General features: G+C 46.0%; 1 protein-coding gene across 1 annotated transcript in view; it reads right to left on the bottom strand.

Moving 5' to 3' along the window:
• The window catches only part of ATRN (attractin), a 2639854-nt gene that overhangs the window by 1968244 nt on the left and 645781 nt on the right, over positions 1 to 25829 (bottom strand). Inside the window, exon 8 of the mRNA XM_044064458.1 lies at positions 5164 to 5270. Within this exon, the coding sequence (XP_043920393.1) occupies positions 5164 to 5270 (107 nt within the window). The remainder of the gene's footprint in view (positions 1 to 5163; positions 5271 to 25829) is intronic.

Below are 25829 nucleotides of genomic sequence, written 5' to 3'. Positions count from 1 at the left end.
TGTCTCTTCCCCCCAGTTCCGAGCATTGAGACCCAGAGCCTCAGGTATCCCCATTGGGCAGCCCCTCCTCCACAGGGACTTCACCGGACGCTCCCACCGATGAAGTACCCAGGAAGAGACTGTGCAAGAGGAGGCACTTGGATTCCCCACAGGAATCCCTGACATCGGATACCGACTTGGAGGAATCAGAAGGGTCCCCACGATCCCCCTCAGAGGATGTCTCATTTGCAGAAATATTGGAGATCTTAAGGCAGAGGGGTGATTGGCAGTCCCTTGCCCCTACTGAGGATGAGTTGGTACTCCTGAAGGCCTTTGGGTCTCAACCATCCACCTCCTGGGTTACTCCCCCCTTCGATGAACTAATGGATCTGGTTGCTCGAAGGGCGTGGGAGTCCCCTGATTCAGTCGAACCGGTCCCTCGGAGGCCCAACAAGTTAATTTACCAAGGGAGTCCCAGTTGATGCCATGGTGGTGGTGGCAGCCACCAAGAAAGAGATGTCGGAAACCTCTTCTTCTGTCCATCCTCCTAATAGGGATTCTAGGACGATGGACAGGTATGGGAAACGCATATTTAGTTCTGCGGCATTTTCCATGAGATCGCTCAACTACCTGACCCATTTTACCAGCCTTCAACGAGATCTCCTTAAAGAGCTGGGAGATACTCTACAGGGTAACACAGCTGATGCAGTTTCTGAGAAAGTGACTGCACAACTCAACACCCTCAATTCTATAGTCCACTCATCCATGCAGCTCATTTCTTATGCCACCGATGGATCGAGTAGGGCGGCAGGCTCAGCGATAGCTCTTCGGAGACCGTCCTGGATGCGCCTTTGCTCCTTTGCGGAAGGCTTCAAATCTTCCTTTGTCAATACCCCCATTCGATGGTTCTGCCTTGTTCGGGCCTAAAGTTAAGGTGACGCTTACTAGGTGTGAACAAGAAGGAAAGACTCTGTCTGCTGTAGGAGTCCGTTTTTCCACTCCAACTAGACCGTACCCCAAAGGGCAACGAAGTGGAAAAATGTGGTTCCAACTAGACCGTACCACAAAGGGCAACAAACTGGAAAAATGTGGTTCCGAAAACCCCAAGGAGCTTTCCAGAACACACCTACAGATACCCCCTCTAGGGGCAGAGGAGGGGGTAGAAATGGAAGACGCCATCCAAACGGCATGGGGGTCCACAAAATCAGGGTGACTGGGAGCAGTTCTCTGGTAAGCCCTATCAGCGTTCCTGAAAGGAAGCCCGGCTGTCCTTCTCTGGAGGCAGTCGGGGGTCGCTTGGCTTTATACCCAAACGCCTGGCTAAACATTACAATGGATTCTTGGTTAAAAAGCATCATTTCCAGAGGTTACTACATCCCCTTTACAAAACTCCCTCCCACGTGTACAAGTATTCCAGATGTTCCACCCAGTCTGCGAAAGCTAGCAGCCATAGCGATTCAAAACCTGTTAGACAAAAGAGTCATCCAGCCAGTCCCGGCGGACCAGGTAGGATCCGGAACTTACTCAAGGTTCTTTTTAGTTCCAAAGAAAACAGGAGACTGGAGGCCCATATTAGACCTCAGCAAACAACACCTTCGTCAAGAAGAAAAAGTTCTGGATGGTCACACTTCAATTGATACTTCCGTTCCTAGAAACGGGTGATTGGAAGTGCTCTATAGATCTCAAGGATGCTTACTACTACATCAAAATGGCCAGATCATCCAGAGATCATTTGCGTTTCGGCTGGGGGCCAGTCATTACCAATTCAGAGCCCTGCCACCCTTTGGTCTCACCACAGCCCCCAGAGTGTTCACCAAATGTATGGCAGTAGTCACGGCTCACCTGAGACGATTAGGATTCCGGGTGTTTCCATATCTGGACGACTGGCTCCTCACCGCCACTTCCAGGCATCAACTAATCCAGGCAAGAGACTACACTATCAACCTATGTTCCTAGTTGGGCATAACCTTAAACTTCGAAAAATCGGCGTTATCGCCCTCGCAGCGGATTACCTTTATAGGAACAGAGCTAGACAAAGTCAATTCAAGGATCAGGTTGCCTCAAGCAAGAATCTAATCTCTAAGGAGTCAATTGTCCATTCTGTTGACCCAGAACAAAGCTCCTGCGTCCCAGATACTAAAGCTATTAGGCACAATGGCAGCCACGCTAATAGCAGTCCCGTTGGGGCGCATGCACAAGCGGATACTCCAGTGGCTACTCTTCACACAATGGTCTTACCAACAACTGCCCATGTCATATGAGATTCTATTAACAAACCTTTGCAAGAAGTATCTCAACTGGTGGCTGAACAGCACCCATATAGTAGTCGGACGTCCCCTTGTTCTTCTCCAACCCACAGCAACCACGGATGCTTCCCTGACAGGGTGGGGGGGGGGACTATTTCAGGGAAAGACTGTCCAAGGTACTTGGTCAAGCATGGAATCACATTTGCATATCAATGTCCTGGAGCTGAGAGTGGTGTTCCTAGCGTTGCAACACTTTCACGACGGTCTTCCTCCAGGGACAACTGCAATTCAGATGGACAACATGCAGTAGTCTGGTATATCAACAAGCAAGGGGGGAACCAGATCGTATCCCTTATGCAGAGAGGCCCTAAGAATTTGAAAGTGGGCTGCATCCACCACACGCTTACTAATAGCAACGCACATCCCAGGGTCATCCAACGTGATAGTGGACAAACTGAGCAGGGCCATCCTGTTGCCTCACGAGTGATCCCTCAAACAACAGGTGGCGGACAAGATTTTCTGCAGGTGGGGCCAGCCTTGCTGCGATCTGTTTGCATCTCCAATGAATGCCAAATGCAGCAGCTACTTTGTCCTTTATCCCCCACCGGGGAGCAACCCGAGGGACGTGCTCATACACGAATGGCCCCTGGGCCTCCTATATGCCTTCCCCCCAATTCCCAAATTCATACAGACAGCCAAAAGTCTGGGAAGGACTGTGATTTTGATAGCCCCGTCTTGGCCTCGTCAGATTTGGTTCCCCTTCCTACAGAAGGATCGAGTGGAAGAACCATGGATTCTGGACCCAGTGCCAGACCTTCTGATTCATTCATCGGGAGTTCTTCATTCCTCCTTCATCTCCCTAAAACTGACAGCTTGGCTGCTCCAATTCCCATATTAGCCAGGTCTCAAGATTTGTCTCCCGCGGTCCAACAGATTATAGTTTCCTCTCATAAACTGTCAACCAGGAAGCTATATAACAGCAAATGGAAACGATTTGTTCACTGGGCTTCTCACCACGACATTGACCCTTATGTTGCCCCTATTCATACCATTTTAGAGTTATTGTCTTCCTTGTTCTATGACGGCGCAGCTGCTGCCACCATAAGAGTTCAATTGGCTGCCATTTCCAACTTTCATGTAGGGTTTAACGGGTCTAACATCATGTCCCACAGACTATGTAAGGCCTTTTTGAAAGGAACCCACCATCTCAGACCACCTATCAGACACCCTCTCTCTCCCTGGAATTTAAATCTTGTTTTATCCCAATTGATGCTTGCCCCCTTCGAACCCGCGTCATCCTGTGACTTGAAGTTTCTGTCTTGGAAAACTATATTTCTGGTAGCCATAGCCATTACATCTGCGCGTAGGGTCTCCGAACTTCAAGCTTTATTTTCCAAGCCCCCATATTTGATCTTCCACCCTGATAGGTTGTCCCTCAGGACAAATCCTACCTTTCTTCCTAAGGTCTGTTCAGAAACTAACTTAAATCAGTCCATTGAGCTCCCAAACTTTTTTAGACACCATACCAACAGAATGGAATATATGTTACACAAGCTTGATGTTCACAGACAATTGAGATTCTACTTGGACAGAATGAAAGACTTCAGACAATCGGATCAACTCTTTGTCTCTTACGCAGAGAACAAGAAAGGTTCTGCAGTATCAAAAATCACATTATCCAAGTGGCTTTCTGACTGCATTAAATTCATTTATTCCTCCACTAACCAGCCATTACCGACTAATGTCAAAGCCCATTCTACCTGGGCTGTTTCTACATCATTAGCTCATGCAGCTCGTTTACCCTTGGATACCATTTGTGCAGCTGTCAAAACCTCACATGTTTATCACTCTTTACAAAGTGGACAGGGCCTCCAGGGACAGGGCTTCCTTTGGGTCCACTGTGCTCAGGAATGTTTTCCCTTGAGCCACCCAGGATTAGGGTGATTGGGACGCTACCCATGTGTAAGAACAAAACGGTGAGATAGAACAACTTCAAATAAAGAAGTTATGTCCTTGCCATAACGTTCCATGTGAGTTGTTCATCGCGCCTTTTTGTTCTTACATTCCCTCCCACCTTCCCCCTCCTGTTGAGAAAGATGGTTGCCTTGGTGGATTGGTCGGTCTTGTCAGCCTGTCTTCTTAGGACAGACTGTTTTTCCTTTCTGCAAATCTATAGGTACCTAGATAGGTAGGTATTTTCTTCCTTTTTAGGCTGTCTTCGGGTGCAACGTACTAGATCTGGGGGTTTACAGTAGAGCATCATGGGATATACACTAGGTCTCGAGCTTCTTAGAGTTTGAGCTTGAAAAGCGGTCGACTCGGAGCCGAGGGACTGGCTCCGAACCCACGTGTAAGAACAAAAAGGCGAGATGAACAACTCACATGGAACGTTATGGTAAGGACATCTTTTTATGAATGATGCTCACTGACTTCCACACACACCTATTGGAACATTTTTCCAGAGACATCAATGACCTCAATAAATTTACAAAGCCCAATTTAGAAAAGGCACAACTTACGATGCTCAACTTACAGTCAACAATCAATAACTAACAATTAAAAATTCCAAAACTGGGAACTTATTCTACAGATATAACCAGGAAGAGACCTGAAGGATTGAATGGTCTGACAACTGATCACTTCTAGCAGAAAAAAAAGAAATAATTAACGGTGCTAAGAATTCCTCCTTTTAGGCTGAAGATTGGACTGATGTCTGTGACAGAGGAGAAACAGGCTCACGGGGAATCAAAGTCCTGGGAGTCGGACCAGAAGGGGAAGCATCCACCTTAGGCTATTTTCCCACTGAGAAGAAATGTACTGTAATGGTAACCCTACAAAAATATCACTAAAAATATCTAAATAATTCTGTCCTTATGCATTTGAAAAACTAACACTACCACATGCATAAATTAATCTGAAATAAATTTTGCACACTTACCCATTGTGAAACACAGCTGAGTGGCCAAATCTGTTGACAGCATGTTCAAGATTTGGTCTGAGCAGCTCATGCCATTCATCACATGCTATATAAAAGAAAAAAAATGTCTGTCATCATAAAACCTGAACATACTGTTTAGCTCATCTACAGCAGATACATATCTAAAACAAGCAACAGAATATCTTTCAGTAAGCCACAACAAGAATTATACATACAAGAACTATTAGATCAACAAAGACCCTACCCTAGACAATTTATGCACAACATTGTCTTATGTATGTGGCACAGAGGAACAAAGCCTTAACTACAACCCAGCTGACCGCAGTTCAACTAGCAGCTCAGGCACTTGATGGGACAGGTAGGGAAAATGGGCCTGCCCATTCTGGGACCACAGTTCCACTAACAGGGCCCCACTGGACAGTACAATCTTGTCATGCAGTGGGGGTCCCTGGTCAGGAGGATGTGGGTATGACCACCCAAGCCAGTGGTGTTATTCCCTGTTGACACGTGGGGTACATAAATGCATGGATTGAGGTGGCTATCACTGTGATGTCAGTGCTCACAACACTAGGGGACATGGATTAGGCTCATAAAATTAAAAAAAAAAATGCTCTCATTGCTGGGATGCTGGCATGTGGTCAAAGCACCCTCCTGGTTGCCTGGATGATAATCCTTTAGAGGCTTGATGGCCGGCAGGCCCGGGGTTTAAAAAAAAAAAGTACAATTAAAAATATATACATAATTAGTTATATACTTAATTTTATCGTATGTACATACATTAGTATGATATAAAAGCTTCCGACTTTCTTGATTACAGCAAACTACAAATTAAAATGCTAGTAATACATTTGTATTAATCCAACATTTCTGTTAATTATGGCATTTAACTCTTCAGAAGTTTGAAATGAGATATAAATCCCTACCAAAACACAATATTATAGCTGCTAATAATATGACAGTCATGGGGCGGGGGAGTCCATGATTGGGCTTATCCTTCCACTACAGTCTGGTATTTTTTCTCAGAAGCTCCAGCATTTTGTGGCACAAGTTCTACACAGTAGCATAGCACATGTCATAACATCACGCATCCCACTAGGATGGACCTACACCCAAGCCTAAAAGTCTGCTGCCAACCACTGAGCAAATGTAATTCCTGGAAATTAAGAGGAAAGAATGAACATTTGACACAAAGCTGTATTACAAGGATGAAACAATGTGCACCTGTTTACAGTTATAAGAAATTCCATCAGTTTTCTGCATACAAGTGCCATCCAACCACAGGCAATGTCAAGAGTAACACCCTTAGAAGGTCACCCTAAAAGTTCGACTTAAACAGTAAGACTATAATTGTTAACATCTGTGACTCTGCTCACTTGGGCAGTGTCTGGGTTGAACCCTAATCAGTAAAACACCTTAGGATAGTAAAGGAGATAAACAACAGCTAATTCTTCCAAACACTTATTTTCAGTTCAGACTAAGCTGGCAATGCAATTTCTGGTTGTAAACATCTCTCCCTCCTCTTGTTTTTGCTCCCAGAAAGAACACAGGGATTTAAATGGATTGGTTTAAGGTCAATTGTGTTTACTTAAAGCTACAGTGGACTGTCTGCTCACAAGCAGTATCCCAGTGACAAAATTCCACCAGCTCATTTTATCACCATGGGATATAAATAAAAAAACACAGCATTTACTAGTGCTTTTGTAAAATACTAGTAAATACTATGTATTACTTAATGATTCTCAGAAGGCAGCAAATAGAAATCTTGTCCGCAGGATACTACAAATAGGCAATGCTGTGCACGAGATAAACAATTTCAACAACACAGTGAAAGTGGTTTTAAGGTATTCCTGATCCTTGCAAAGTAACTCTGGTATGCTGATGCCAGAGGTGATGAGCACCAGGAGAAGACTTTTCCAAGAGGTAGACTTCAAAGTTATGTAGGCATCAGGTCTGTACAGAGAATGGCCAAATCTGTCAATCAGAAAGTTTGAAGTGCCAATAAGGTACATGGCATTTCAAAAAGTACAGTTGTGTACACTTGCCATAAATGTAGATGTTAGAGTGTATTCACTGTTGCAGTCATCACATTTGGGTTATCTGCTTGCAGTAGCCCTCAGTCGGCCTGATTATCAAAGTCTTGGGTCCTGTGTTGGTTGCTGTCTCATCTTCCATGACGTCAGGTAGTCAAGAGTATAAAGCATGCAGCTGACGCCATTACATCAGTTTTTCTTGCCCCAGATGTCAGGTGCCCCCATAATGGGAAGCAATTATATACAAGGCTACATCTCCAATAAAAAAGCAAATGCACCAAAAAGCTTTAAGCATAGTAAACAAGAATAGAGGTACAGTCGATAGAAGTCAGGGGCTGGAGGGATGGTAACCAGGACTGCAACAGTGAATACACTTGAACATCTACATTTATGGTAAGTGTACTATGTTCTTCGTGTTTCACTGTTGCAGTCATCACATTTGGGTAGATTCCCAAAGCTAAGGATAGGAGACGGTAATTAGATAGCATTAGGACCAGCTATAAGGCCCTGCAAAACTGCAGTGGCAAAGCCAGCTCTGGATTTAGAAAAAAGTGGTAATGCTTGGTGAAGGTATGTACAGAACTCCAGGTAGCAGCTTCTAGGATGTCCCTGGTAGGGACACCTCTGAGAAAGGCTGTAGAAATAGATGCAGCCCTGGTAGAATGTGGTCATATCCCCTGTGGGGTAGGTTTTCCATGGTGCTTGTAGCAGAAATGAATGCAATGGCCTATCCACTTAGAAATGGTTTGCTTTGAAATGGCCTTCCCCTCTGCCCCTGCAGCAAATGCAACCAGCAGCTGTTCAGACTTCCTGAGAGGCTTAGTCCTGTCCAAGTAAAATCTAAGTTGTCTGTGCACGTCCAAGGAGTGCAGTATTCGTTCCCCTTTGTTATGTGGATTAGAAAAGAAGGTTGACAAATGAATGGACTGATTAAGGTCCACACTGGATACCACCTTGGGCATGAAGGAGGTGTTGGTCCTGAGGGACACCCTGTCAGTATGAAAGATGATGAAAGGCTCCACTGCCATGAGGGCCTGTAATTCAGACACCCTTCTTGCTGAAGTGATGGCTAGAAGGAAGGCTGTTTTCCAAGAAAGGAATTTCAACTCTGCATTTGCAGCTGGCTCAAAGGGAGTTAGAGTGAGCTTTTCCAATACAAAGTTAATGTCCCAGGCTGGAGTAGGGGCTCTCCTGGGTGGTCTTAAGTTTCTGGCCCCTCTGAGGAATTGCTTCAGCAGTGGATGAGAGAAGAGGGGTGGTTCTGTATTCTAATGAGCTGAAATGGCTGAAGTATGAATTTTGATGGAGGAAAAGGAAAGGCCCTTGTGAAGCAACTCAATTAAATATTGAAGAATATGGGTAAATTGGGCGCTGTTGTGCCCATCCCCTGAGTTTGGCTCCAGGAACAGAATCTTTTCCATTTTTCAGCATAGGATTTTCTAGTACTAGGCCTCCTTGACAATCAGTATTATCCTTGGTTTGTCCTGTTTGATCTTTAGTAGTACCCTGGAGAGGAGAGGCAGAGGGGGAAAGGCATAAACTGATAGGTTTTTCCAGGTGGAGGATAGGGCATCCACTTTCCAAGCTGGTTTGTAGGGAGTCCTTGTGCAGAATATGTCCAATTGGTAGTTCTGGGGGGAGGCAAACAGGTCCATCTCTGGGCTCCCACATTTGTTTCTCAACATGTTGACTATCTTTGGTTCCAGTTTCCACTTGTGTGGGTCCATGAGATTTCTACTTAGGTCGTCTGCCAGTGTGTTTAGCTTTCCTGTCAGGAATTGAGCCTGCAGGTGCACTTGGTAGCTCAAGGCTGTGTTCCACAGAGCCATGGCTAGTCTGCAGAGAGAGTATGAGTGGGTTCCCCACTGCTTGTTTATGTACCACATAACAGTGGTGTTGTCAGTCTTTACCAATAATTGTCCTGGAAGAATGTGGTCCTTGAAGGCTGTCAAAGCATTCTGTACAGCTAACATTTCTTTTTGATTGATACGCAGGTGCATTTGATTTGGGTTCCATTTGCCCTGAATGCACTGCCCTGCCAAGTGAGCCCCTCATGCATAGTCTGATGTGTCTGTTAGGGTTTGGGGGGCAGGGGGGTAGAGTGAATGACAGTCCCTTGTTTTGGTGGCAGGCCTCTGCCCAACAAAGGAACTATCTGTAGACAAGGTATGATAGGAATTACTGATTCTAGATCCTGAAAATGTTGACACCATAGGCTTTTAGATACCATTGTAGCTTCCTCATATGCAGTCTTGCATATGGAATTAGTAGAACGCAAGAGGCCATGAACCCTAGGGCTTGCAGTATTTTCCTTGCAGATAGCTGGGTCTTTGTGGCCAGTAATTTGAAGTAGGCTGTCAAATGAACTTGTTTCTCTGGCGTGAGGTAGGCCATCTGGGAAGATGTATTCAAGCTTGCTTCCAGGAATACAATTTGTTGGCAGGGTACAAGATGTGCTTTCTTTTGGTTTATGGTGTACCCCAGAGACGTTAGCAATTTCTTTACAAAGGCCAGATGATTTAATAGTATGCCCTGGCTTTCTGCCTGAATTACAATCGTCCAGGTATGGGTATATTTGAATACTTCTTTGCCTGCAAAATGCAATGACTGGAGCTAGGCACTTTGTGAATACCCTGGGCACAGTAGATAAGCCAAAGGGAAGTGCAGAGAACTGATAGTGCATGGAGCCTGCTCTGAATCGTAGGTATCTTCTGCAAGATTCCCTTACTGGGATGTGCAGGTAGGCTTCCTTTAAATCCAGTGTTGCCAACCATTCATCTTTGCCTAGCATGGGAAACAGCTGATGTAGAGTTAGCATCTTGAATTTTGGGATTACCAAAAATGTGTTTAGTATAGACAGGTCCAGGATAGGACACCAGGAATTGTCTTTTCTGGGAACCAGGAAAAGTCAAGTAAAAATCTTGCCCCCATTCTTCTTCTGGGACAGGTTGAATAGCCCTGATGCTTAAAAGAGAGAACTTGCTTTTGAGCCTCTGCCCACGGATTTGGGGGTAGGTCTGGCCAACCGTTTGGGGTTGGTAAGGAGTAGAAGTGGAATCTGTATCCTTGGGAAACAAGAAGTTATGTACTCACCATAACGTTCGATGTATGTAGTCCATCTCGCCTTACATTCTTACCCGTGGGTTCAGAGCCAAACCTCGGCTCTGACTCGGCCATACTCTAGCTCAAAGTCTTCAACTGGCTCGTGGCTAAGAGGTATCCCATCATGCAACAAGTCTATTCCCCAGAGCTTGTTTGCTGCAAGCTCACACACGTACACTAAGAACAATAACCCCAACAGAAAGGACTACTGACACCTAGAGACAATACCTCCAGGTCCTCCAGGAGGGGGAAGGAGGGAGGGTTAGTAAGAATGTAAGGCGAGATGTACTACATACATCGAACGTTATGGTGAGTACATAAATTCTTGATGTTATGCAGTCCAATCTCGCCTTCATTCTTACCTGTGGGACAGCTTCCCTAGCACCTTGATCTTAGGTGGTTCAGTGAAAAATACTCTTGAGCACCGTGGAACCAAAGGAAGATCTGCCTCTAGAGACCAGATCTAATTTGTAGTGACTAATAAAGGTATGAGGCGAAGCCCATGTTGCTGCAGCACAAATATCATCCATAGACATCCTAGCCTGAAACATGGCTGAGGTAGCCACAGATAGTGTACAATGAGCCCTCACTTTAAAGGGTAATTCTCTGCCATTGGAAGCATAAATAAATGAGATGCAATTGGAGATCCAGCGAGACAAGGTTACCTTAGAAACAGGAACCCCAAGTCTAGAGTCTGAAAATGAAACAAACTTTTGATCTGATTTCCTGAAATCTTTTGTCCTATGTAAATAGAAACGCAATTGTCTATGAACATCTAGCTGATGAAACTTAAATTCTGCCCTGTTGGAGAATTCAGGAAAAAACACAGGCAACTCAATGGATTGGTTGATATTAGCAGAGGCAACCTTTGGAACAAAGGAAGGGTTGGTTCTTAAGGAGACCCTATCGTTATGAAACACCAAATAAGGTGGCCTAATCAATAATGCTTGGAGTTGAGAGACCCACCTAGCTGAAGTTATGGCTACCAAGAATACTGTCTTCCATGACAAGAAATTAATGTTACACGTAGCTGTGGGTTCAAAGGGAGTTGAGGTGAGCTTCTGTAGTACATAACTGAGGTCCCATGGCATCACTGGACTAAAGACTGGAGGTTGGAGTAACAATGTCCCTCTCAGAAAAGCCCTACAAAGCCTATGAGCCATAAGGTTGGGCTCATTAGCAACATGAAAGGTAGAAATCACTGCCAGTTGCACTTTAATAGTTGCTGCAGCTGACCCCTGACTGAACAGCTGAGAAAGACATTGCCGAAATAGGCGCTGTATAAGGATCAATATGTCTCTCAAGGGCCCAAATAGAAAATCTCTTCCACTTACTGGAATAAATCTTCCTGGTAGAAGGCTTGTGGGAAGATGATAGAATATGGCCCAGTTCCGGGAAAAAAATCATGAAGCCCGACTAAGGACGGAAATGGAGCAGCCAAGCTGTCAACTTGAGGGTCTGGATGGAGGGATGGAACTGTCCTGACATGTGAGTCAGCAGATCTGGAGCTGTGTCCAGAATCCAGGGCTTGTCCATTAGATAGGGTTGAAGGAAGGGAAACCAAATCTGACGAGGCCAGTGTGGGGCAATGAGGATCATTTTGCTTCTGAAAGACTGCACTTTCTGAATGACCTTTGATATCAGAGGTAACGGTGGAAAGGTGTAGAGAAGACCGGAGGGCCAATCGTGAGCCAGAGCGTTCCTGGGTGTCTCCCCCTCCGGGGCAATAAGGGTTTAATAGCTGCTGCATTTGGCATTGAGAGGGCTGGCAAATAGATCACAGCAAGGCTGACCCCATCTGTGGAATATCTCTTCTGCAACATAATTGTTCAGGGACCACTCGTGAAGCATTAGGATAGCTATGCTCAGCCTGTAGGCAATCACGTTGGACAACCCCGGTATATGCATTGCAACTAGAAAGCATTGGGAAAACACCGCCCACTGCCAAACTCAAAGTGCCTCTCTGCAAAGGGGGTATGATTTGGTTCCTCCCTGTTTGTTCAGGTACCATAACACTGACATGTTGTCTGAGTGGATTGCAATTGTCCCTAGAGGGAGAAAGCTCTGAAGTGCTTGCAACGCTAATAGCACTGCTCTCATCTCCAAGACAGTGATATGCAAATGGGTCTCGTGATCCTGCCACGTGCCTTGGAAAGTCCTGCCAAGATAATGCCCCCCCACCCAATCTGGGAAGCAGGAGATGGGACAAAAGGCTTGCCCACGTTGAAATTGCTGGCCTGAAGCCACCAGTGGAGATCCCGCTTGCACGTGTCCATAATCAGAATAGAATGGGAGAGTGGAAGATGCTGTAGTGACCAATGGGCAAAAAGTAGCCACTGAAGAACCCTCATGTGTAGTCTGGCAAGGGGAACTAGCATGACTGCAACAGCCATGGTCCCTAACAACTTGAGGACCATGTTTGCCTTGACCTTCCTCAATGGTAGTAAGGCGTAGACCTGCTGTTGCAGAGCCTGAATTCTCTCTTCTGGTAAGAATGCCCTCATGAGCAGTGTATCTAGTTTGGCGCCGATAAAAGTGACACGCTGTGAGGGCAACAAGGCAGATTTTTCCCAATTTAGAGTAATTCCTAACTTTTGACACAGTGTAATGGTGGCGTCCCTGGTCTGTAACAGTAGATGCCTTGTGGTGGCAGAAAGGAGCCAATCATCCAGGGACGGAAACACTTGGAATCCCTGATGTGTCAAGTGAGCCATTACCACTGTCATGCATTTGGTGAACACTCTGCGGGCTGTGGTGAGAACAAAGGGCACAGAGTGAAACTGAAAATGACTGGCTCCCAGCCGGAAGCGTAGATGACTTCTCAACGCCCTGTCCATCTTGATATGGTAGTAAGCATCTTTGAGGTTGATGGAGCACATCCACACATCTTTCCCTAACAGAGGGAGTATTGACTGCAAGATGACCATGCGGAACTTGGACTTTTGTACATGAAGGTTCAATCAGCTGAGATCCAAAATGGGTCTCAGGTCCCCTGTTCTTTTTGGCACCAAAAAGAATCTGGAGTAAGTCCCTAATCCTACTTGGTCTGCGGGGACAGGCTGGATGGCTCCCTTTGAAATAAACTTTTTTATTTCTAAAGTTGCAGAATCCCTGTGACTGGGTGGTGCGTCTCGGATTCTCCTGGTTGGCGGGGGAGGAGAAGAGAAGAGAATATAATAACCTCCGGAAATTATCTTTAATACCCACTCATCCTGGGTGACGTCTTGCCAGGCTTCTGGGTATAAAGAAATGCGACCCCTGACCTCCAGAGATGCACAGTCGGGCCTCCCTTCAGGTGCACTGGTAGGGAGAACCATGAAAGGAATCATGGCCCCACTGGTTACGCGGGCTTCCTCTGCCTCTAGAGTGCCATCTACCTGAATTTCCACCCCCTTCCCTGCCTCCAGAGGGGGAATCACTTTGTGCACCCTGAAAAAAACCTCTGCGACTTTCTGAACCACATTTTCCCACCCTTCTGGCCCTTGGGGTAAGGTCTAGAAGGCATGGAAAAATGGACTCACACGGCAGACATGGTTTTTCCTTCTTGTTCGCACCTAGTGAAAGTGTCCTTCACCTTGGTTCCGAACAACGATGAGCCATCAAAGGGGGCGCTGGTGAACGTAGACTTGAAGGCCTCCGCAAAATTGCACAGGCGCATCCAGGAGCGTCTCCTAAGAGGGACTCTGGAACCCACTGCCCTACTCGCTCCATCGGCTGCGCATGAGATCAGCCTCATGGAGGAGTTGGTAAGAAAATTTAGGGTAGACATTTGTGCATTGACCTTCTGTGCCACAGCATCAGAAATGTTACCCTGTAGAGAATCTCCTAGCTCTTTTAGGAAATCTCTCTGGAGCCTTGTAAAATGCGTCAAGTAGTTCTGCGACCGCAATGTAAAGGCTGTTGAGGTAAATACATGCTTCCCATACCTGTCCATAGCCCAGGACTCCTTGTTAGGCAGATGGATGGTAGACGAAGTTTCAGCAAGTTCCTTCTTGATGGCCGCTGCCACCACCATGGCATCTACTGGAACGTCTTTAGTTAGATATTCCTTGTCGGTGGGGGCGGACAAAAACCTACTGGGTCTCCTAGGGACCGGTTCCACAGTGTCAGGAGTTTCCCACACTATTCCAACAGACAAGATCTAGTAGCTCATCAAAAGGGGGAGAAGCCCAAGAGGCAGAGGGTTGAGACCCGAATGCCTTCAGGAACACAGACTCCTCATCAGAAGGGGATTTGGAGGGCCAGCCACCTCTCTGCTTCAAGATCTCCAGGATACCTGAAAAACAGATATCTTCAGAAGATGACTTGGGGGACCCCTCTGACTCCTTGAGGTCAGTGTCTGACGTGAGAGACTCATCCGGGGAATCAAGGTGTTTCCTCTTACACAATCTCTTTCTGGCGGGCTCCTCAGGCAAAAACTCTGGGGAGACATCAGAAAGTTGGGGACCATTTATGGAGGTATTCTGAGGCTTAGGGTCTCCGCTGCCCATGGATAGAGCGCGATCCGAAACTGACACCAGTGCTGGAGGGGGCAGAGTATTGGTGCTGTAGGATGCAGCTGACGACCTGGCCAGCACACTCCTCACAGCCTCAAAGGCAGATCCTCCTGGCTCTGAAGGCTGACTAACTGTAGAGGAAACAGTAGCAGCTCTTGGCGCCGAGGAGATGAGGTCCAAAGCAGATGGGTCCAAGCTCACTCGAGCCGAAGCACAGAGAGGAAGGCTCAGAACTGATGATCAATCCAATCCCTCCCCTCGGGTCTGACCGGAGAACCGTGGACCCTCGACCAAGTGGACGGAGCCGACGGGGTCGGAGCGGAAATTGGAACCGACCTAACGGCACCCGACGGAACAGACAACTCTGGCTCCAAAGGCCGAGAAAAGCTCGGAAGAGGAACAACAAAGGATGAAGAGGCCTTAGGCTCCAGAGCCGAAATCAATTTGGCCAACACCGATGACTGAAGCAGTTTCTTCACCACCCTATCAACATCATCGGAAAGGGTCCTGGAAGACCTGGAGGATAATGTAGGAGATCTGCATCTCCCTGCAGAAGGGGACTTGTGTGAAGGAGAAACCGGTCGAATAACTGGAGACCAGCTCTGAACCAAAATATCCGTGACCGGCTCCAAAAGGCTGGGAGCCGATATGGACTTAGTCAAGAGACTACCTTCTGTCAGCACCAAGGGCAATGGAACCAAAGAAGGAGAAGCTATGCTAGCAACTTTCTCTGGTGGTTCCGAAGAAACAGACGCAGCCAGAGAGCGCTTCTTAGAAGTCTTTTTGCCCTTTTTAGCTGGAGAGGATAACGCACTGGAAGACTTAGCCAACTCTTCCTCGAAGGAGTGTTTAAGCAGTCCTTTCAAAATGAGCTTGTTCTTCCTCTCTTGTAGCACACGGGGACTGAAGGAATGACAAAACAAGCAGGACTGTTGGAGGTGAACAGCCCACAAGCAGTACATGCACACAGACTGCCCATCAGTTAAAGCCATCTTATTGTTGCATTCAACACACTTTTTAAAGCCCGAAGGTCTGTGTTCCCTAGAATCCTTGGACATGTTGAAAGGAAAAAAACAATACGTACACACAACAGACCCAACTATCCCCGCACAGGAAACAGAGCCGCTAACTAAAACGGCCTAGAAACAGGCGGGAAAAACAACAGGGAGGACTAGGTCCTCTAACTTAAACGGGCCTAGCCCGGGGAAACAAAGGCAGGATAGCACCACTAGCCAGACACAACCACACTAGACGCTAAAGTACAGTTGTGTACACTTACCATAAATGTAGATGTTCGAGTGTATTCACTGTTGCAGTCATTACACTTAGGGTAATCTGCTGGCAGGTTGCCCTCAGTCGGCCTAAATTCCAAAGTCTTGGGTCCTGCATCGGTTGCTGTCTTCTCTTCCATGACGTCAGATCGTCAGGGGTATAAAACATGCAGCCAACGCCATTTTCTTTAGTTTTTCTTGCCCCCGATGTCAGGCGTCCCCAAAAAGATAGCAATATTATATATATTTATACATATACATGCATCAATATAAACTTTACCTTCATCTACAAGAAATACACCACATAGATTGTAGAAGATAGAGAAGGAAAGATAAACTGTAGAATGACAGCGGGATGGCGGGAGGGTAACCCGGACTGCAACAGTGAATACACTCTAACATCTACATTTATGGTAAGTGTACACAACTGTACTATGTTCTTCGTGTTTCACTGTTGCAGTCATTACATTTGGGTAGAATCCCAAAGCTGTGGTTGGGAGGCTGGAGCTAAACAGCATTAGGTGAGGGTATAAGGCCCTGCAGCACTGCAGTGGCAAAGCCTGCCCTGGACTTAGAGAGGCAAATGGTAATGCTTTGTAAAGGTGTGAACAGAACTCCAAGTAGCAGCCTCCAGAATGTCCTTGGTTGGTACTCCTCTGAGATAGGTTGCTGAAGTAGCTGCAGCTTTGGTGGAGTGAGACATAATGCCCTTGGGCACAGGTTTGCCATGGTGTAAGTAGCAGAAAAGTACAGTTTTGTACCTACCATAAATGTAGATGTCCGATAGGAATGCATCTGCAGTCCTTACAAATGGGTTGTCCTGTCGTCAGGCAGCCCTTCGGTCGGCCGGAATCCAAAGTCTGGGTCTGGCATCGGCTGGTGTCGCACTTCACCCGACGTCATTGCGGCAGTTATTCGGGTATAAAGGCATCAGCCGACACCATTTTCCTCAGTGTTTCTTGCCCCAGATGCCAGGTGCCCTCTAGGAAGGCTAAATTTGGAAGAATGCCAATGATGCCAAATATTAGAGAGCAAACAAAAAATAAGCATGTATGTACATATATACAAACAAATACACCATAATAGATTCCCCCAGCTAGCTATAAGAGGGGCAAATACCCTAGGAGTACCACAGAGGGGAAGGAGGGTGGGTAATCCTGACTGCAGATGCATTCCTATCGGACATCTACATTTATACTAGGTACAAAACTGTACTATGTCCTTCAAGGATGCATCTGCAGTCCTTACAAATGGGTAGAATACCATAGCCAAACTGGGGGAGGAGGAAAAATAGAATTATGGTGTAGTTAAGATCCCTTGCAAAACAGCAGTGGCAAAACCTGCTCGGGATCTATAGTATAAGGGTAAATTATAATGCTTGGCAAATGTATGCACGGAGCTCCAAGTAGCAGCCTCTAAAATGTCTTTGGTAGCCACACCTCGTAGAAAAGCTGTGGTAGTGGCTGTAGCTCTTGTAGAGTGAGGCCTGATGTTTTCTGGAGTTGTCTTTCCATGGTAGGAGTAACAAAATCTAATACAATTTCCTATCCACTTAGATATTGTCTGTTTTGAAATTGCTTTCCCTTCCATTCCTGTTGCATATGCTACCAGTAGCTGGTCAGTTTTTCTATTGCTCTTAGTCCTGTCCAGGTAGTAGCGTAATTGTCTGTGTACATCCAAGGTATGCAACAGTCTTTCTCCCCTGTTCTGTGGGTTGGGGAAGAATGTAGGTAGGTGGATAGCCTGATTTAAAGATACTCTGGAGACCACCTTAGGCATAAAAGTAGGATTTGTTCTCATGGACACTCTATCTTGATGGAAGACCAGAAAGGGCTGTACTGCCATTAATGCCTGTAGCTCAGAAACCCTTCTTGCTGAAGTGATTGCCAGCAGGAAAGCAGTTTTCCATGATAAGTATTGCAATTCTGCTGTTGCTGCTGGTTCGAAAGGAGGAAGTGTCAATTTTTCTAGCACGAAGTTCAAGTCCCATGCAGGCAATGGTGGCTTCCTGGGTGGTTTTACGTTTTTAATTCCTCTCAGAAACTGCCTGAGCAGAGGATGTGAGAAGACTGGAGGATCCAAGTCGTATTCTGCTGAAATAGCTGATGCATGAATCTTGATGGAAGAGTAGGACAGGCCTTTGTGGAAGAGCTCTGCCAAGTATTCCAGGATGTTGGCAATGTTTACCAGTGACACATCTTCCCCTTTAGCAGTACTCCAAATGAGATATCTTTTCCATTTTGCTGAATAGGTTTTCCTTGTTGAAGGTCTGCGAGCTTCCAAGATAATGTCTTTAACCCTTTGGGATAAATTTGGGTTAATTTGTCTTATGCAATGCTCCAGGCAGTCAGCTGCAGAGTTTTCAGGTTTGGATGCAGGGTGTTGTAGTTGTTCTGAGTTAACAGCAAGGGAACTAGGGGTAGGTGCCATATCTGTTCCAAAGACATGCTCCTCAGTAATGGGTACCAATGTTGCCTTGGCCAGTCTGGAGCTATCAGAATGATCCTTGGACGGTCCTCTGATTTTCAATAGCACCTTGTGCATCAAAGGAAGTGGTGGGAATGCATATGCTGTCAGATTTTTCCAAGTGAAGGATAGGGAGTCCACCTTCCAAGCCAGTGGGTGGTACGTCCTGGTGCAGAATTTCTTTAGTTGGTGATTGCACTGGGATGCAAATAAGTCTATTTCTGGGAGATCCCATTTTCTTGTAATGGTTTTGAAGATGTCCGGATGCAGCATCCATTCGTGGGCATCCGTGGTAGTTCTGCTTAATATGTCTGCTAGAGTGTTTTCTTTCCCTGGTACAAAGATTGCTTGTAACTGAATGTTGTAACTCAGGGCCACATTCCAGAGGTCCAGGGCCATCCGACATAGAGGGTACGAATGAGTGCCTCCCTGCTTGTTGATGTACCACATAACTGTGGTGTTGTCTGTCCTTATCATCAATTGGCCTTGGTGAAGAAATGGTCTGAAAGTCTGAATTGCCAGTTTTACTGCCAGCATTTCCTTTAGGTTTATGTGTAGATGCAGCTGCTCTTGAGTCCATAAACCTTGTATGCACTTGTCCAGCATGTGGGCTCCCCAACCGAGGTCTGAGGCGTCCGTTGTGATGGTTTGGCTTGGTTGAGTGCTGTGGAAGGGCAATCCTTTGTTTGATTGACAGGCATGAGCCCACCATTGGAACTCTTGCTTCAGGCATGGAATTATTGGAATTTGGGTTTCTAGGCTGTGCTTGTGTTGAGACCATAAATTCCTTAGGTACCACTGTAGTTTTCTCATATGCAGTCTGGCATGAGGGACCAATATTATGCATGATGCCATGAAGCCCAAGGCTTGCAGAACTTTTCTTGCTGTTAGATGATTTTGCTTTGTTAATGCCAAGAAGTAGAGAGGGAGTTGCTCCTGTTTTTCTACTGTTAGGAATGCCATTTGTTTGGATGTGTCCAGCTCCGCACCCAAAAAGGTTATCCTTTGGGATGGTATCAGCCTTGACTTTTTTATATTGACTGTGTATCCCAGGGCTTGTAGAAGGTAAATGACCCTTTTCAAGTCTTCTGCAAGTTTGTTTTTGTTGTCCGCTTGTATCAGGCAGTCGTCCAGGTAAGGGTAGATTTGGATTCCCTGAAGCCTGCAATGAGCGATTACTGATGCCAGGCATTTCGTGAACACTCTGGGCGCAGTAGATAAGCCAAAGGGCAATGCTGAGAATTGATAATGCTCTGATCCTGCAAGAAATCTGAGGTATCTTCTGCAATTTGGTCGTATGGGGACGTGCAGGTATGCCTCCTTGTGATCTAGAGTTACCAGCCAAGACTCCTTGCCAGCATGGGAAGAAGCTGCTGAAGGGTCAGCATTTTGAATTTTGGAACAATGAGAAATGTGTTTAGAACGGACAGATCGAGAATAGGTCTCCATTTGCTTTCTTTCCTTGGTACCAGGAAGAGTCTGGAGTAAAAGCCCTTTCCTTGCTCCATATATGGTACCTTTTCCACAGCTCTCATCTTTAATAATTGATTTATTTGTTTTAGAGCTTCTGTCTTTTGATTTGGAGGTAGGTTTGGCATTCCTCTCTTTCCTGGTAGAGTATGGAAATGAAACCTGTAACCTTGGTCTATTGTCTGCAAAATCCACTTTTCTCTTGTGATATAATGCCAGTTTTTTGAAAATAAAGCTAGCTTCCCGCCTAAGGGTGCTTCTAGTTGTTCCCTGGTAGGCGGTGCCAGAGCCAAGTCACTGTGATTGTCCTGTAGTAGTGGTGGTGGCTGTGTCTGTGCCTCGCTGGTTGTTACCCTGCCACTGGCGCCCCTGTAGGCACCCTGGATTGGCTTCTGCCTCTTGAACTCCTATTCCGGCCTCTCTGTGCTCTGGAGGAGTCTGGAAAGGACCAATTCTTTGAGGGCCAATTCCTGCTAAACCTTGGAGGCTGGACCTGTAAGAAATCTTTCACTGTCTGGACAGATTTTGCCTTCTCTTCCATCTTCTTCAGCACCTGTTGTGCAGGAGAGCCAAACAAATTGATCTTGTCCATGGGAGCATCTAAAAGTTTTGATTTGACATGGTCTGGTAAGGCCTGCTCTTTTAACCATGCATGCCTTCTGATAACTGTGCCAGTCATGGCTGATCTAAAGGAAGCCTCCAGTGCATCATAGCCGCATTTCAAAGAATGGTTACTAACTTGCTGAATGTTATGTACCATTTCCTGAACATATTTCTTGTCCAAAGGTTCATCAGAGGACAGTTTTTTGGTTAACTGGTCTAGCATAAATTCTTGATACTGGATCATGTGAAACTGACAGTTCAAGGCCCTAGCTGAAAGAGTAGCAGAAGTGTAAACTTTTTTACCCCATCTCTCTAAGGACCTGGATTCCCTTTCAGAGGGGAGGGGGTTTTTGGCAGAGTTAGTTGCTACAGCCTTAGGTCCCTGAGAGACAGTCTCGGGATCTGCAAAAGGAGCCTTGTATAAATGGTGATGTGTGTCCGGGACCCTGTAGTACCTATCGGGTTTAGCAGGGGCCGGAGGTAGAGAATCAGGAGTAGTACAAGCATCATTAAATGCATCATCTACAACAGAAAGAACTGGAGGTATAGCTAAAGGCCTATGTTGTGGTAAATGCAGAAAGGTTCTAAGCCTTTTTCTGGAGTCTGAAAAATCTTGGCCCTGCCACTGAAATTGTTCCCTCATAGCATGCAAGGTTTCCCCAAAGGAAAATTCCTCAGGCGGAGAGGCAGAAGGGATGGACTCTTCAGCATCAGAGTCTTCATAAGGAGAAAAAGGAGCCTCTGGAGGGTCTGTATTATCTGAATCATCAGAGGAATCATCTGTGGACACTGGCTCAGGGGGCTCTATTCTAGGCCTCTTATCTGGAGGAGGGTGAGAGGCCCTGTCTGGATGAGGTTGGGATCCCCGGATTAAAGAAATGAGATCTTCTGCTAGACTAAGCAATTGGGAACTGGAGCTAGGCCTGTGAGAGGGGGTCTTAACAGGCACAGATTTAGTAGCTTTAGCTGCTTTAGCCCTGGCAAAGGCCTTAATGGACATGGCTGCAGGTGGCCTAGCAGCTCCACGTGCAGGAGTTGAAATATCCAAGGGAATAGTGTCAGATAATTCCTGAGAAACCACAACTGCAGGTTGGATTTCAGAAGGCGATTCCACCAGGTTGGAAGAGGCCTCGGTAGAAGGCAAGCTTTCGGCTGAAGGAAGAACCGCTTGCTCGGTTTCAGCCGAAACTGAGACACTCTCGGTTGTCTTAACCGCGGTTTCGGCCAAAACCGCGGACCGATGTCGGTCCTTTTCCCACGTTTTGGATATTTGCGAAGTCGGGGATCCGACGGCATAATATAAGCAAAATCGAGCCGAAAAACTGCTCAGCAAACTCCGACCGGCGTCTAAGCGTCCGTCGGTTAAAAGTAGCACAGGCTAGACAAGCTGCTACGTCGTGGTCTGGGCCTAAACAAGGTAAGCAGTAAGAGTGGAAATCTTTATGAGGTATTTGTTTCCCACAAGTTAAACAGTTATTCACTTTTTCTGACATCGGCTGAGGCAAGAACGAGTCCCCACCGGGGTACTTAGCTTTTTAGAAGTCTTCGGTAGTAGTAGAATTATCCGGTAGTAGTAATCTCTGGTTCTGACCGACCGGCACTTGCGAACAGCTTCTGCTTTGGGCACCACGCGGCAAGAAAGACTGAGGAAAATGGCGTCGGCTGATGCCTTTATACCCGAATAACTGCCGCAATGACGTCGGGTGAAGTGCGACACCAGCCGATGCCAGACCCAGACTTTGGAATACGGCCGACCGAAGGGCTGCCTGACGACAGGACAACCCATTTGTAAGGACTGCAGATGCATCCTTGAAGGACATCAGATGCAATGGCTTATCCACTTTGAAATTGTCGGCTTTGAAATAGCCTTTCTTTCTGATCCTGCAGCATATGACACTAGTAATTGCTCAGTTTTTCTTAGAGCTTTAGTCCTTCTCAAGTAGAATCTTAGCTGTCTGTGTACATCCAAGGAATGCAGAATTCTCTCCCCTTTGTTCTGCAGATTTGGATAAGAAGTTCGCAGATGGATTGTTTGGTTGAGAGCCACACTGGAAACGACCTTAGCATAAAAGTAGGATTTGTCCTCAGAGACACCCTGTCTGGGTAAAATATGATAAAAGGCTCAATAGCCATGAGGGCCTGCAGCTCTGAAATTCTTCCTGCTGAAGTAATTGCTAGTAGCAGAGCTGTCTTCCATGATAAGAACTTTATATCAGCGGTAGCAGCTGGTTCAAATGGAGGCAGGGTGAGCTTTTCCAACACCTAATTGAGGTCCCATGCAGGTAATGGTGATCTACTAGGAGACCTTAAATTTTTAGCTCCTCTAAGATACTGCTTTATTAAAGGATGAGAAAAAATTGGTGGCTCTGTGTTGTAATGAGCCGAAATGGCAGAGGCATGGATTTTGATTGATGAGAAAGATAGGCCTTAGTTAAGCATCTTAGTTAAGTATTGTAATATCTGAGGAATATGTGGTTCTGCTGTATCAGTTCCTTGTGCTTGATTCCAAGCACAGAATCTCTTCCATTTGTCAGCATAAGATTTTCTAGTACTAGGCCTTCTGGCTTCCAAAATTATATTCATCACAGCTTCACTGAGAGGTGTTGTTTGTATGATTACAGGATTAGCCATGCTGCCAGGTTCAGAGTCTGTAGTTGACTGTGCAGGATCTGATTGTTTTGCTGGGACAGTAGTTGTGGTTTTTGAGGCAAGGTCCAAGCTGGGTATTGAGACAAGTTCCTTAGGATTGGGTACCAGTATTGGCAGGGCCAGTCCGGGGCAATTAATATCATCTTTGGCTTCTCTTGTCTGACTTTTAGGTGGACCTTGGGTAGAAGAGGCAGAGGAGAAAAGGCGTAAACTGATAGGTTTTTCCAACTAAGGATAGGGCGTCCACTTTCCATGCTTGTCTGTGATAAGTCCTTGTGCATAATTTTTTCAGTTGATAATTTTGAGGAGAGGCAAATAGATCGATGTCTGGGCTCCCCCATTTCCCTGTTATCATGCAGAAGACTTGTGGATTTAGTTTCCACTCGTGAGGATCCATAAGGTTTCTGCTTAAATCGTCTGCCAGAGTATTTTGTTTTCCTGGCAGGAATTGAGCTTGAAGATGTATTTGGTAGGTCAAAGCTGTGTCCCACAGTGCCATGGCTAATCTGCAAAGGGGGTATAAGTGTGTGCCCCCTTGCTTATTTATATACCACAACTGTGGTGTTGTCCGTCTTTATCAGTAGTTGTCCTGGATGAAGCAAGTCCTTGAAGACTGTTAGGGCATTTTGAATAGCTAGCATCTGTTTCTGGTTGATATCTAGATATATTTGATTTGGTGCCCATATGCCCTGAATGCATCTTCCTGCCATGTGGGCACCCCAGGCAAAATCTGATGCGCCTGTTGTTAAGGTTTGGCTGGCAGGGGGTAGAGTGAAGGGCCGTCCCATGTTTTGGTGACAGGCCTTTGCCCACCATAGAAACTCCTGTTGCTGGCAGGTAAAGAGAGGAATCATTGTTTCCAGACTGTGTGAATGCTGACTCCATAAACTTTTTAGGTACCATTGAAGTTTCCTCATATGCAGTCTTGCATATGGAATTAGTAGGATGCAGGATGCCATAAAGCCCAGAGCAGAATTTGTCTTGCAGAAGACTGGGTATTTGTTGCCATCAGTTTGAAGTAAGTAGTCAGTTGCCTTTGTCTGGCGTGAGGGTAAGCCATCTGGGCAGTTGTTTTCAAGCTTGCACCCAGGAATGTTATCTTTTGAGAGGGTACCAGTTGTAATTTCTTTTTGTTTATTGTGTACCCTAGGCATGTTAGAAGCCTTTTCACGAATGCCAGGTGTTGTAGAAGAGTGTCCTTGTTCTCTGCTTGAATGAGACAGTCAGCCAAGTAAGGATATATTTGTATACTTATTTGCCTGCAAAATGCAATTACTGATGCCAGGCACTTTGTAAAGACCCTGGGCGCAGTAGATAAGCCAAAGGGCAGTGCAGAGAACTGGTAATGCATTAAGCCAGCCTTGAATCTGAGGTATCTTATGCACGACTGTCTTATTGGGAAATGCAGGTATGCCTCTTTTAGGTCTAAAGTCACCAGCCAAGCATTCTTGCCCAGCATGGGCAGAAGCTGCAGCAAAGTGAGCATTTTGAATTTTGGAATGTCCAGGTATGTGTTCAAAATCGATAAATCCAGTATTGGCCGCCAGGCCTTGTCCTTTCTGGGTACCAAGAACAGTCTTGAGTAAAAACCTTGTCCTTTTCCATATATGGTACTTTTCCACAGCTCTCATCTTTAATAATTGATTTATTGTTTTAGAGCTTCTGTCTCTTTGATTTGGAGGTAGGTTTGGCATTCCCTCTCTTTCCTGGTAGAGTATGGAAATGAAACCTGTAACCTTGGTCTATTGTCTACACCAAAATCCCACTTGTCTCTTGTGATATAATGCACCAAGTTTTTGAAAATAAAGCTAGCTTCCGCCTAAGGGTGCTTCTAGTTGTTCCCTGGTAGGCGGATTGCCAGAGGCAAGAATCACTGTGATTGTCCACCCTTAGTAGTAGTGGTGGTGGCTGTGTCTGTGCCTCGCTGGTTGTTACCCTGCCACTGGCGTCCCTGTAGCACCCTGGATTGGCTTCTGCCTCTTGAGCAGCCTATTCCGGCCTCTCTCTCTGTGCTCTGAGGAGTCTGGAAAGGACCCAATTCTTTGAGGGCACCAATTCCTGCTAAACCTTGGAGGTTGGACCTGTAAGAAATCTTTCACTGTCTGGACAGATTTTGCCTTCTCTTCCATCTTCTTCAGCACCTGTTGTGCAGGAGAGCCAAACAAATTGATCTTGTCCATGGGAGCATCTAAAAGTTTGATTTGACATGGTCTGGTAAGGCCTTGCTCTTTTAACCATGCATGCCTTCTGATAACTGTGCCAGTCATGGCTGATCTAAAGGAAGCCTCCAGTGCATCATAGCCGCATTTCAAAGAATGGTTACTAACTTGCTGAATGTTATGTACCATTTCCTGAACATATTTCTTGTCAAAGGGTTCATCAGAGGACAGTTTTTTGGTTAACTGGTCTAGCATAAATTCTTGATACTGGATCATGTGAAACTGACAGTTCAAGGCCCTAGCTGAAAGAGTAGCAGAAGTGTAAACTTTTACCCCATCTCTAAGGACCTGGATTCCCCTTTCAGAGGGGAGGGGTTTTGGCAGAGTTAGTTACTACAGCCTTAGGTCCCTGAGAGACAG

Source organism: Protopterus annectens, chromosome 2.part2, assembly GCF_019279795.1.
Source record: "Protopterus annectens isolate FY-2018-M chromosome 2.part2, PAN1.0, whole genome shotgun sequence".
In the NCBI taxonomy this organism is placed as follows: Eukaryota; Metazoa; Chordata; order Ceratodontiformes; family Protopteridae; genus Protopterus; species Protopterus annectens.
This window is presented reverse-complemented; position numbering and strand designations above follow the sequence as displayed.